Source organism: Manis pentadactyla, chromosome 9 (genome assembly GCF_030020395.1).
Source record: "Manis pentadactyla isolate mManPen7 chromosome 9, mManPen7.hap1, whole genome shotgun sequence".
NCBI lineage: Eukaryota > Metazoa > Chordata > Mammalia > Pholidota > Manidae > Manis > Manis pentadactyla.
In genome coordinates, this window is record NC_080027.1 from 75,981,087 (window position 1) to 75,994,732 (window position 13,646).

Consider the following 13,646-nt stretch of genomic DNA (forward strand, 5'->3'; position numbering starts at 1 on the left):
AAGAGGAATGGATAGACGTGGGTTAGACTGTGCAATGTGAGTTGACAGAACTTGCTGGTGAACTCTGTGGGATAGGGAGATGGTGCTTCTTATGTTTTGAGCACAATGACTGGCACATTTAAACCACTCAATAAATTATAGCTATTTACTATCATTATTAACAAACAGCCTATTATCAAACACCACGAGAACAGGCTTAAGAAGGAATCTTGAACCCATTCAAATGACAGCATGATGCCTGCAGCACATGTATGACACAATGTTAGCTCTTCTCTTTTATTAATAAATGGTAATTTTAGAGAAAATGGAGCTTACAGAAAATGATGGTATATTCAGGAACCAGAACCAGAAACTGAATTCCAGTTAATCTTACTGCCATCAACAAACTGAATGCCTTTGAGCTTCTTTAGCCTTGGTTTCCTCATCTGTAACTATAACATGTATTGAGCACTTTCTGTGTGCCAGGTACAATGCGAGGCTCTTTATATGTATACATACATATGTATATACATACATACATACTGGACTAATCTATGTACATTAGTCTTCATTTAATCCTCCGCAAATCTTCCAGATAAGTACTAAATTGTCTTCCATTTCCAGGTAAGAAAACTGAACTCAAACCCACAGCTAGTAAATAGCATAGCTGTGACTCAAACTTGGTGTTTCTAATTCTTAAATCCACATCCATAATCCTCTGCCAAATGAGCAGTAGCAGTAGGTCTTGAGAATTGTTATGCTTCCAATTTCCAACTTTCTACAGTTTCCAGACCTCAGTTCAGGGTCATCCTGGGACTCAAAAACTACTGAGAACTAATCTGGGACACTTTAAAAAAGCCTACTATTCATACAGAGATTAGCGATTAGTGTCAAGAGCGTTTTTATTTATTGATCCTTTCTCCCTCTCCTTTTAGTAACTTGTAAGATACAGCAGCTGAGGCAACAGGAAATTTGAAGTCCAGTATTTTATTAAATCTTATGTTTAAAATTTCTGTGGAAGGAAACTTCTTGAGAGAGATTTGATTTCCGTTATCCACTTGCCAAGAAAAGATGAGAAAACTGGGTTGGGTGGATTTCCTGAAGGTGCAGGCAGCAGGGAAGGTAAACCCTTGGGCTATTTTCTGCTTCTAACCTCACACGCCATGGGGTTTCTTGGGCCCTGATAGTGGCTTAGGAAAGGATCCCTTCACCCCTTGCCTTACGAGGTCATTAGTTATGTGAAATCCAGCAGTGCTAGGGGAGCGGGCAGCAAAGGAAGTTGGGGAAGGCCATTAGAAAGGCAGAGAAAAGGGGAAGCTTATACCCCTGTGGCATTTCCTCTTAAAATTCCTCAAGCTGTTCTCAAAAATGAAGTGTTTTTTTTTTAAATGCCCTTTGACCCAGGATTTTCCCTTCTGAGAATGTTTCTTTGGAAATAATTAAGGATGAACCTAATGATTCATCCACAAAGGTGTGTCACAGAGGTATAAATAATAGTGAAAAGGTAGAAGTAATTTAAGGGTTGAATATTAGGTTTGGTAAAATCCATTCAACTCAACTATGAAGCATAATCACATAAAAATATATTTCTTGATAAGGAGGAATATTATAATTGCTAGTTGAATGGAAAAAGCAGATTTTGAAAGAGCCTATGAAGCATATATTTTTATACATACATAGAAGGAGTGTAGATAAATATATTTCAATGTATTAATGGTGAGTATCAATTGTGGATAATGCTATGGATTTTTTTCTTTTTATAGAAGCAATACTTGTTTGTTGCAGAAAGTACAGATCAGAAATAAAGAAAAGTTACTTTTTGAATTAAAAAACCCACAAGGCTGGAAATTATTCAATTATAGATACAGCAGCAGCAGAAACAGGAGACTTAGTCTTGAAGAGGGGAATTCTGAGAGAGACAGGTCAGCAGCAGGCTGAGAAATCTGCCCATCACTGCTGCACTAGCATCTCCCCATAGAGGGGCACTGCCCAAGCAGGCCACTGCCCACACAGCCCCTGTGGGACGTAAGAAAGGCAGCCACCTATAAAAACGGCGAACAGATTGCACAATGGAGATCAAACTTGGCCCTGTGGCCAGAGTATGGCCCTGAAGCCTCTTGGAGGCACCTGCATAGGTCTGTAGAGGTGGCCGCACCTGTGAGGGCTGAAAGAGAAATCCAGTGTCTAGTTCCTTCTTCCGTAAGACTCCTACCATTATCTGCGTTTCTTCATCTTAGAAAAGAACTTATATGTACCTTCCATCTCATTACAACCACCCTTGGAGGTAGGTATTACTATCCCATTTTTCAAATGATATAATTGAGCCTCAGAGAAGTGACTTAAATGGCTGTCACTTATTTGCTTGGTAACTGGGAGTCAGAAGATACAGGTTCATGTCTCTCCTCTTACCCAAGTCCAGTTTCCTACCTGAGCATTTCGGAGTCTGCATAATCTAGACCTACCATGTGTAAGCTCTGTACCTTGAGCAAGTCATAAAGCTTCTCCTGGCCTCAATTTTAGCATCTGTAGAATGGAAATAATAATGTCTACCCAAAGGCTACCATTAGGGCTTGGTGAGACTGTGTGTATAAATTGCTGAGCATGGTGTATAGAACATTAGGTCAGCCTTCTGTGAACAGTGGTTTTATTGGAGAAGAGGAGGTTCATAGGATAAAGTAGAATGTAATCTAGGAAAAGAAGATCCCTTATCCCTATCTTCCCTGTGATTTGAGAAGGAAGATGCAACAAGGCTGGAGCCACCTTAGACTTTTAAGAGCCATGATGAACTGAGGAATCATGGGGCTTCCGTTCATAGCAGAGCTATGATATTGACCAGGCAGTGCTATTCATCAACCTGGTGTTTGGGCCATGAGAAAAAGAGGTGAAAGAACTTGGAACATTTAGGTCAGCCTTCAGATTGAGTCAGAAAGAGAAAGAGGTGCACAGGAAGCAAGACAGAAAACAGTATAAATGAGAGCTAATTAATTTGCTCAGCAGTGTGTAATGGGGAAAGGAGCTTAGCTTTTTGTCTGGTTTGGAATTTTCCTAAACTTCACTTATAATGCAAGGCATCCTGATTTCTCAGTTGAGGAAACTGGGTCCCCGAGTCACACAGCAAAGCCAAGACTACAGTTCTTAAGGCCTCTCATGTTTTTCCCAGTTAATCCAGAATAAACTGAGGACATTTCATTTTCCTTTATATTTATACCTCACTTAGTTCAATAGGTGGCAAATAAATATTTAAGTTCTGATTCCTTACAGCACAATTACCCCCTCACTTTTTGCCCAAGCTGTTGGGCAAGTGACATGGAAGACAAAAGGGGTAGCTATGCTCAGTCTAGTAGAGGAGTATTTCTGGATCTGGGTGTTGGTCCATCCCCCAAGCTGGGCTATCACATACTTACTGGAACTTGGCTGCCACAACCTCATACGGTGAATCGAGACCTCCCAGTTAGCTGCTTGTACAATATCTATGTGGCTTCATTTCTGGAGAATACTAAATCTGTTCTTTTGAATCTCAAGTGAATCTAGCCTTTCTCCCTTGTTGATACCTCTTCTTCGCTTCCGTATCCTCTCAAGTTGAATAATCCTTTTACATCAATAACTAATTAATAAATGGCCAAGGAATCAGCAGGTAGGAGTGATGCCAAACAAATTATGTTATAGTCTCAGGAAAAGAAACTATTAAACTTGCAAGGTCAGAGTGCCTATCACCTCATTTATTATCTTCCTCTTACAAGCCTCCAGCTCTGGGGACAGAAGCTGAAAGGCTGAGATGCCTATCTATACGGGCTACCTAAAAAATTGTGAGGCAGTGAAACATCTTGATTAAAGTCACTTCATCAGGTGTTGAGGGGCTGAATATGCCTGTGGGGCCGGTGCCATGCTTCTGTCCACTCCCTCAGTTTCACAGGCACCACGCAAGAGAAAAAGGATTCCTTATTAGACAGTGTGCCTGGCTAACAGAGAAGACATAACATTCTGCTGGCTGGAGCTCCTTAGTCCCATTCTGTCACCTCCACTCCTGCCCCAGCCAGGGAAGTGTTAAATATCACACCACTGTCCCAATCAGGACTGAGGAGCTCTCAGTTCCTTTAGCTAAACTTTGTTGTTTTATACCCACTAAAATAATTTAGAAAATACTTTGTGCCTCCTTGCCTATTATTAACCCCTAAAATTATATATTAAGTTTAGAAAGACTAAAAGGATAAGATTTCTGACATATTATGTAGTATGAGCTTTATATATGTTTTTGTCAAAACTGCAGATTTAGTTTATTAAATTTACAGGCAAGATTCATTACACAATCTTAATTGGCAAAGATGGTTTTTATGGTCAAACCACAAACTCAGTCTTGCTTTCTGTCAGATCCAAGTCTGATTTTATTTTTTTATTTCAAATGAACATTGGCACATACCTCATGGCAACCATCTCACTTCTAAACCTGAATTCTTAGATCTATGAACAGGCAGCTAAGGTCATACAACCTTGTGAGAAGTTTATATCCTGGATGAATTAAAGGATTATCTCTTCTGCTATTCCTTGCTCTGCTCCCATAGGACTTAGAAGCAAGGCATTTTGAAGTTGTCCCATGGTAAGATTCAGGAGGGTGAGAGGTACGCATTTCTTTTCTGAAGTGGGAATAGGATGGTTATAAAAGCGAGAGTGACTGAAGATTTCAGCCATGTTCTTGGAAAGGTCAGGTTTAAGAAAGGGCATATATGGAAGTTTAGGATCTGGACATTTATTTCCTTAAAATGACCTATGCCCTAATATCCCCTGGGAAGCCATTATATACCACAAAAGTATGTGTACCCTCGTTTTAAAACCACTGCTTTTAGATGCATCAGCACTCTCAAACCAGACCAGTCTGTGACTGAGGCCAGTTAACTAGGCTTCACTCAAAATTCATCCTCACCAGTGTTCGGTAGGGGCTGACTTTCCCAGAGACCTGTCAAGTAGAAGGATCAGAACCATGGAACTCAACCTTTCTTCAATACCCATATTTCATTAGGTCTGAAGTTGCCATTTAAAAAAAAAAAAGAAAAGAAAAACTCTCCAGGCAAGCAAAGGGATTCATTGCTTTCCAGAAATTTAAGGGCATTTGGGATAGAACATACTTGCTCTGGAACATAATGTTTCAGATGCCAAAACTAGGAACATTGAAGGAAAGTTAGGAGGGGGCAGGTGTTGATTCAGGATAAGAAGGAAGGTAGTAGAGGATGGGTGGGAAGGGAGGGTTAAGGGGGGAGAAAAAAAAGGGGGCATTACAAACAGCATGCATAATGTTGGGGGGACACGGGGAAGGCTGTACAGCACGGAGAGGACAGGTAGTGATTCTACAGCATCTTACTACACTGATGGACAGTGACTGCACTGGGGTATGTGGGGGGAACTTGGTGATGGGGGGAGTCTATTAAACATAATGTTCCTCATGTAATTGTAGATTAATGATACCAAAATAAATAAAAAATAAAGAAGGAAGATAGGTTGAGGAAGGGAGCCAACTTCTGTAATCATATGTATTGCATAAAATAATAAAACTTTCACAGTAACCCTGTAAGATAAATAGAATTACCATGAGGAAACTAAGACTCGGGCTGAGTAGCTTACCCAAGGCCCCATAGCTCATTTGTACCAGGTAAGTACAGACTGGTGACTTCAAGCCATTGTATAATGCTGCCTCTCTCATTGGTAAACACCTACTACATTATGTCTGCCTGTCTAACACCCTTAGTTCATTCTCAAAACAGCAACAAAAACCAGACAGACATTACAAAGAATTTCAATACCCTCTGAGTATTACTCCAGTTACAAATCTCAGCATGACTGGTAGATGTTTCAGAGGATGGAGTGGCTGAGGTTAAAAGCTGTGTTACTTCCCTTGAAGAAAGTAAAGATTTTTATAGATTATTTATGGTAAAACTTTATGAACACAGAATAGCTTCTATACAAACTGAAGCAGCATTCAGATGATACCTCATCCTTAATTATATTGTGTAGCCCTCCAGGAGAGACCACACACAAGGCAAATCTGTTATAGATTCAGTTAAGGTGTTTTTTTCTTTATTATTGTAAAAAACAGGTTATTAACTAATTATGGAAGTGAATACACTTTGACAGTTCTATTCTGGAAAAAATCTTTTCCCCATCTCTCTCCTTCTCTTCCCTCCCTCTTTCTGTCTTTCTTCCCGCTACTAAGATAGAAAGTCTATGAAGACATCTACTATGTCCATCTCATTCATTGTTGTGCTTAGCATCATGTCTAACACATAGTAGACAGTCAATAAATATTTAACAAATGAAAAAAATTAATGAATGATATGCCAGAATCCCAGGGTCTCATGCTTTTAAACTATGAGGTGAGCTGTATCTTCCAGGCCCAAGAACAGATCTCTCTTAGGGTAATGAGAAACAATTTTATCAGTCAGGGCTTCTAATCTTTTCCCTAAGCCAGCTCTGCAAGTCATAAAAAACATAGTGACTCAAAAAGAATGTTAATTTACTTATAATTGTACTCAATTTTTGGGAGAGGGGTTGCTGACTGCTTTATGAATATGATGAAAATTCTGGCCTGTCTCAGACAAAGAAAAACACACAGACAAAATTTTATATACAATTTCAGTCAGTTCATGAACCCTTTGAACTATGTATCTCAAGCTAAGAATGCCAAACATAAACAATGATCTGCAGCTTAAGGAAAGGGCACAGTCACCATGCTAGACCTCTCATTTTTGAAGGAACATTAACAAGAGAACAGTAAGGGCTTGATTTGTATATAATACCAAAGGGGAGAACATGGCACCAGTTTCAACTGTATCTTGATTCTGGTGATATGCTTTCATAATAGACATTTTGTTCCCTTTGGGACAGAGGCCACCAAACACTGCTCCTTAATGACAGTCCACTGTCTAGCTCTTAGTAGCCTGCACCCTTCATCCCATAATTGGACACCAGGCAGGGAAAGGACTGGAAACAGGGCAGCATTTTGGATAGAGAGGGTTGCTGAGTTGGCTCTTTGGGCTCCTAAAGTACACTTACACTACTTTCAGGCTCTGTCTTGAAATGTTTCTGCCCTGAGCAGAAGTACTGCAAGTCTTGCCTAGGTATTTTCTCTTAAAATCTTTCCCAAATGGATGCAAAAATCACATATTTTATATAGATACACAGATTTTTTATATATAATTAATCCCTTGCAAGATAAAAAATTTCTAGGTCACAGCTGGGAATTGATGCACCCCAGGCCTTCCTCTTCCTTATTGCTTGTCTCTACATGAGGAAGATCTTATCCCCGTTTCCAAGCACCCCAGTTTGACTACTTCAGACTTGGTCTAGCCAAGACTTAATTTTTAAGTTTTAAGGACACAGACCTTACTAAATGTGGAGGATTTTATATCTCTCAGGGCTTCCCTTTCTTCCTTTGCAAGGTGAGGATGATAATAATAGTTCCTATATCCTAGGATTGTTGTAAGGCATAGTAGGCAGAAGGATTGCTAGCATTGTCCTTCTAGTGTGCCGCTCCTGCCCCATCTTTCTCTGGGCACGCCTTTTTCTTGTTTCAGTGTCTGCATCAACAGTGTTCTCCCAGGGCCGCACCAAGGGCGCTCCAACCCTGAGCATCTGAGGTCCTAGCTGTGCCTCTGAGACTCAAAACTCATTTTTTGGCCACTGAAATATCATTGGAATCTTGGATACTCTGGTCAGAGCAGTAATGACTGACTATTCCTTTCAACTCCCTCCCTGTTTCTATTTCTCACCCTCTTTTTAAAAACAACTACTTATTTAACACTTCCACGTGCCTAGCACAACACTAGTACTAGGTAAACACTAGTTAAAAAAATAGTATTACACTCTTTTATGTTATAGTCGAGGTTAGAGGAGAGAGTAAATAGCAAACAGATAATTTATAGGATGTGTTAAGGGCTATGAAAGAAACATATGGAGAATATCCAAGGAGTCCTACTTAGATAGAGTGCCTTCTCTGAAGAAGTGACATTTGAATCCAGTGACTGTCCCTGTGGCATGAATTGAAATTTTGGCTTTATTCCAAATGAGAAGTGCTACAGAGAGTACAGAATTATAGGTTCTCTTTGTCTATCCTGACAATAGATGGCTTAAGGCTTAGGGCAAGTCAAACTCCTGATTTTTACCAGCAATTTATTTTGTCAAGTAAATTAAAAAATTATGACCCTTAAAATCAAAAAATATTATGACCGTCACTTTATCCTTTAAATAGCTATCCGCTTACTGTGTACCAGGCGTTGTGCATTTTACACATATTATTTAATCCTCCAATAATGCAAGAAAGTAAGTTTTATTATCATCATTATCCCTGTAATTAAAGAAAGAAATCAGAACTTATAGAGGCTAAGTAATCGCCCATTTCCACAGTGCCTACCAGCAGTAGGGTCAGGACTAGAATCCAGGTATGCCTGACAACGTAGCCCGTGCCTCAACCAGTGAACTAGGCTGTCTCCCTTCTGTGATATCTTAACTAACCTGCTCCTTCTTTCTTTTGTAGTGGTGCCAGTGAAGAAGAGGACACATGAAGGCTTACCACCCACTGGAAAATCATCTTCCCCTTGTGTGTATGTGACTGTGTATGTAATGGCTTCTGATTTCTGTGAAAGCCACCCAGCAACAAACGTGCTTCTACCAGATACGTCCCCAAATCCACTGCAGGCACATACCTTTCCAAAGGATGACCAGTTTTATTGTTTCCTGACTATGTGCTTCTCATTCTCCTGTCATGGTATTTCAAGGAAAGTGCCCCTTTCATCAGCCAGGAGGAATTAAGAGGGGTCCTTCAGGTGCTCCCTCTGTGGCTGCTTTGAACTTAGGAAAGCCAGCCCCTAAACATTACCACTTCATTAGGAAGGATCTGGAATAATCTTGAAGAGCAGTCACAGTTTTTTTCCCTACCTGCTAAGAAAACCCCACTTTATACATATTGAAGCATGAAGTAAATGAAGGCAAAGTAGGGCCGAATCAACCCATGTAGATAGTCTTTAAAAGTCCAATTATACATTTGTGAAAATGTGGTTTTGTGAAGTAAGATGAATGGTTTGAAAATGGGGTTGGAGAGAGAGTTAAAAGAAATATATAGAGATATTTTTAGTACATGAGGTTATCCAGGCCTTCCGATTCATAATTCAGTGCTGTGGAAATGAAAAAAGTGATTGAAGAGGTAAAAAGGAAATGACTTTAAAAAAAAAAAAAAAAAAGGACCAAAGAGATCTGATTAAAAGTTGAAATCAGTATTTTTGAACTCAAATTGTCTGCGTTTCCAAAATAGTCACTAAAGAATCTGATGGAACTTGAATTATGTGGGTGAATTCTGCAGGTTTTGTGGGTCTTGTCACAACATGAAAGGCTGGAATGTATATTTCCAAATGGGAATTTTCAGTGTCGGCTTTTGCTACCCCCTGCCTCCAGTTAGCCTGATTTGGTTTAAATGCAGTGTTGGGAGAACTCTTGTCATGCTGTGGTAGGAGGAACCAAGCTCCGTCTCCTAGTAGGTATACCCTCCTACTCCTGCTGGGACCCCTCTTCCCATGGCACTCCCCACCCACAGACCTTCAGATCATCTCCCACACCCTGCTTCTCTCCTTGCAAGTAGAGAGACATGCCATGGTTGGACTTCTGGCTTCTCCATTCCCAAATCAAATTTTCTTACAGCCAGGTTTTTTACTCCCAAGTAAGCAGTGATGTACCAGGGGAATACAAAAACTTGAAGCTAAAAAACCTGCATCTTCCCAATGATTGTGCATTGAGTCCCCTATACAGAATTTTATTGTTGTTAACAACCATTTGATCAATAAATATGAGAGATGCCCTCTCAAAAAAAAAAAAAGTCTTTGCCATAGGACCTTACTCTCATGGTTACATTCTGGACCTCACCATCCATCCAACAAGCGTGCTTTCAGGACCTGCTGTGTGCCAAGCACTTCTGAGAACACAGCAATGATCCAGATGGAACTCCCTGCTCTCATGGAACTTTCTTTCATGAAGGGCTACTCAAACCACAACGTTCTCACGTATACCTGCTTGTTGTCCTCTGATATCTCTGCATAGTTAATAAAGTCTTCATTTTCTCCCCAAAAAAAACCCCTGCATCTTCTTAAACATCAGTTTTAACAAGTGGTTTGGAAGCTGGGGATAACTTTATATTTTAGATAAAACAATTATACTATGAAATAGAATGTTCATATACATAAATAGTTAAGATAAAACTTCACAGAGAATTCTTACTTGCAAGTGGGGTATGTGTTCCCTCTCCGCTGCCTTTAGTGGTATTGTGTTCACTTTTGCGAAGTACAATTGAAACTATAATATCCAGGCAACCTTGGGATGCCGCTCACTCAGGGCCTAGGCTTCTAGTGTCTCTGAGGCAGAACGCAAGGAGCCCGCACTGGGAGAAAGCCCTCTCCTCCTGCCTGCCTGTGTACCTACCACAAAATGTTTGGGCCAGTTGATTTGTGTGTATGCAGGATGGTTTTGAGGCAGAAACAATACTTACTATAGGAATCTGTTTATATCATTGTTCAATCCTGTGCATGCTATGAAGTTATTATTTCTTTGAAGCCAGGACATACATACTTCTGGCTTAGGATTACCATAGCTCACTAAATACATCAGGATGTTGGAGCTAAGAGTAGTTTGGGCTGCTAAAAATATGTATTTTTTTTCTTTCAAACTGGTGGCCAACAAATGGCTAAGACAATTTCAATGCTTAACCTATCTGCCCATAAAGATGGAGGAATTTGGCATACCACTAAATATAACCCCAAACTATATCCAACAAGACTACTTTTAAATAAGGACCAATGGCCACTCTTTACAAGAGTTTAAAAATTAGAAGATTAAGAAGACTTTAGGATTTGAAAGTTTGTATTGTCTTCCCCCAGTAATTATTGTTTCATCTCCAAACAGTAGTCTTTTCTTAGCAATGGACAGATTCACTGGCTCCTCCATACCTGATCCTGTGTTATTACTTTATATCAGTATTTGGGAAACCCAAGCATTTATGCAGTGGATCTGAACAGAAATATGGAAATTCCTGCCAGTCTCTCAATACACTACCATAACTCTGTAATCCTCAAGGGAAGCTCTTTTGCTTTTACTTAGGATTTCAGATTTGCCGTATGGACTCCTGCTATATTCAGCACCTGATAAAATTTTAACCAGGGAAGCATTAAACACAACGCAGCAGATTCTGCCTGGGCCCTGAATTCCTGCCAGCAGCATTTATCAATGTAAGAACTAGGATGCTTGCTGCAGTGGCACCGGCTTCCTCCAAAGCTGGAGCTGCTTGGCCTTAAGCCCCAGCATGTCGAGGCTTCCCTCCTCCCAGGTCAGCACAAGCTAGTGTGTTCAGAATTGTGTCCTGACTGGCTGCAGAGTATGTAGAAATCCCAAGGAAGAAGTCATTAAGGAGGCAGGTAATGGATGTCTACAGAATGAATTGGGTTCTCATAGCAATACCTCTCAAGTGTTGGCTATCTGGAAATTGAGAGGGGTTTTTACTTTGGTTTGATGTCATTAAATCCAAGGCAATTGCAAGAAGTGCTTGGAGTTTCAGCCCTGACATCCCAGGAGGGGAAATGACCTATATTGAGGACCAACTATGAGCCACTCCCTGTACTAGGCCCTCATTTCTCAGATGATAAAACATATTTGGAATAGAAGAGTCACTTGCCTACAGTTAAACAGTTCGGAAATACTGGAGCCAGATTTTGAACCCAGCTGTCCCTAACTTTATAGCCCATGGTACACCTAAAATACCGAGGGAGAAGGAGAAAGACATTTTCAGGTTCCTCTACTGCAGGCAGGTTATCCCACTTTATGAATTCTTTTTCAAAATTACATTTTGTGGCTGTAGTTCGGGCTAAGAAATGGTGTCAAGTTAGTCTTATTCTTCAGACTTAATGCAGATGCATTAAGTACACATTGCTGACTTGAGCCTGCCCCCAGGATTTGAGGGAGTCTTTCCTTTTTGGTGCCATCCCCCGCAAAGTGTTTCTAGGCCTTTAAGAATATTGAACTTCTCAGAAATAGTAAAAGTGAAGAGTGTTCTGCTCTCTAACTTTGTTTGAAAATGCTGCTGCACTGCTGCAGAAAAGGAAATCTTCATGTTTGTGTAAATCCAGGTGCTTTGAGGCTGTGGTAATACAGAGTCCAGTGAGTCTAGACTTTCCTGCTGATACCTGATACACACACACACACACACAAACAAACAAACAATTTAAGAACTAAGGGAAACTCAAAGCAACCCCCTCGTTATCTTTCATCCCACTGCAAAAACTGCAAAGGTTCCTGCCAGCCATGATTACAAGTGTCAGCAGATAATTGGAGCTTAGTGATTGCTTGCAAGATGTTTATAAGAAGGGCAGCTCCTTAGCAAAGGTTGTCGGCTCCTAAAGCATTGAGCCAAGGTGACAACCCTGAAAGAAACAGCACTCCAGCGCTACTCCACGATGTCTAATGATAGGGAAAACTGGGATACCCAGCCATCTTGGTGACCTGAAAGTCTGACCCCTCGAGGCAGGCACGAGGGTACAGCTGTGAAATTCACAGCTTGTAGCAGTGGCAGGGTGGGCCTAGGAAGTCCTCTTGTCAACCTCACAAATATTCTTTTGCCAATACCTGAAAGTTCACATTCACATAATAGCTGTTTGATTTTGATACATACTATTTCATAAGAAAATCAGTTGCATGTGTACTGTGTGCCTAGTACATCTGAAATTTTCTGTTTAAAATTCAAATCTCATTATGAACAGATGGAGTCCAGCCTGAAGAAAAAAAGAAGGCCCATAGGGAAGACCTCAGGTCTCATTAATATTGCTTTTACCCAGCAGTGTTTCTGAAGCCCCCCACCCAACCAATTCCAAGAGCCATAGGCCCAGGCAGCTGCTGTCCCATGGGGGCCTCCTGGTAAAACAGTGGCATTTGGAGCAGAGGACACACCAGAGGCAGAACAAGTGCCAGAGTAGGAAAATGAAAATAAATGGAGACACTTATGGGTATACTGGTGCAAAAAATGCTGCAGAGCCCGTCTGGGCTTGATATAACCTTGAGGGGACAGTGGATTTGTACTTAACTAGAGTTCAACCTGACCATTCTTTCTATAGTGACAGACCACAGTGCATGGATGGGGAGAACCAGTGAATCCATTGTCCTCTTGCCTATTTTCCTGTGCACAGATACATTCCCTCCTTAGTCATCTTCCCCCTTCACCCTGTACGTTAAACAAGGGAGCCCTCAATCTTTCAAGGGAATTATACATTTGGAGTTAATGCTTCAGTATATCATTTTCAAACTGTAAATTATTTTGTAAGAGAGATTTATTGCTATCCCAGGATGTTTGGACTCAGTGCCCCTGTGCATTTGGAAATCAATAAACTAATACTGGAAGTACCATTTTGTCTCTCAGAGTTGTGCACAAAGGACCCTGCTGGGTGTAGATATTCATGATGATCTGCATTCTTAACTGCGGTAATGCTGGAGATGATGTGTTTTGGCTATTAGATGTGGGGGTCTCATTTACTCGTCATGTCTCTAGAGTGGCTTAGGAGATCCTTGGGGAAGTGACAGAAGGACAGACTTAAAGTCATTATTATTTAGAGATACTCTTTTTCCTCAGAGTAAGATGATCCAAGCCGAGGTTA

General features: G+C 40.6%; 1 protein-coding gene across 1 annotated transcript in view; it reads left to right on the top strand.

Moving 5' to 3' along the window:
* TRIM44 (tripartite motif containing 44) overlaps window positions 1-13,395 on the top strand; it is a 182,928-nt gene extending 169,533 nt beyond the window's left edge. The window contains exon 5 of the mRNA XM_057507560.1: window positions 8,501-13,395. Coding sequence (XP_057363543.1) covers window positions 8,501-8,528 — 28 coding nt within the window. The 3' untranslated portion in view covers window positions 8,529-13,395. The remainder of the gene's footprint in view (window positions 1-8,500) is intronic.
* The last annotated feature ends 251 nt before the right edge of the window (window positions 13,396-13,646 follow it).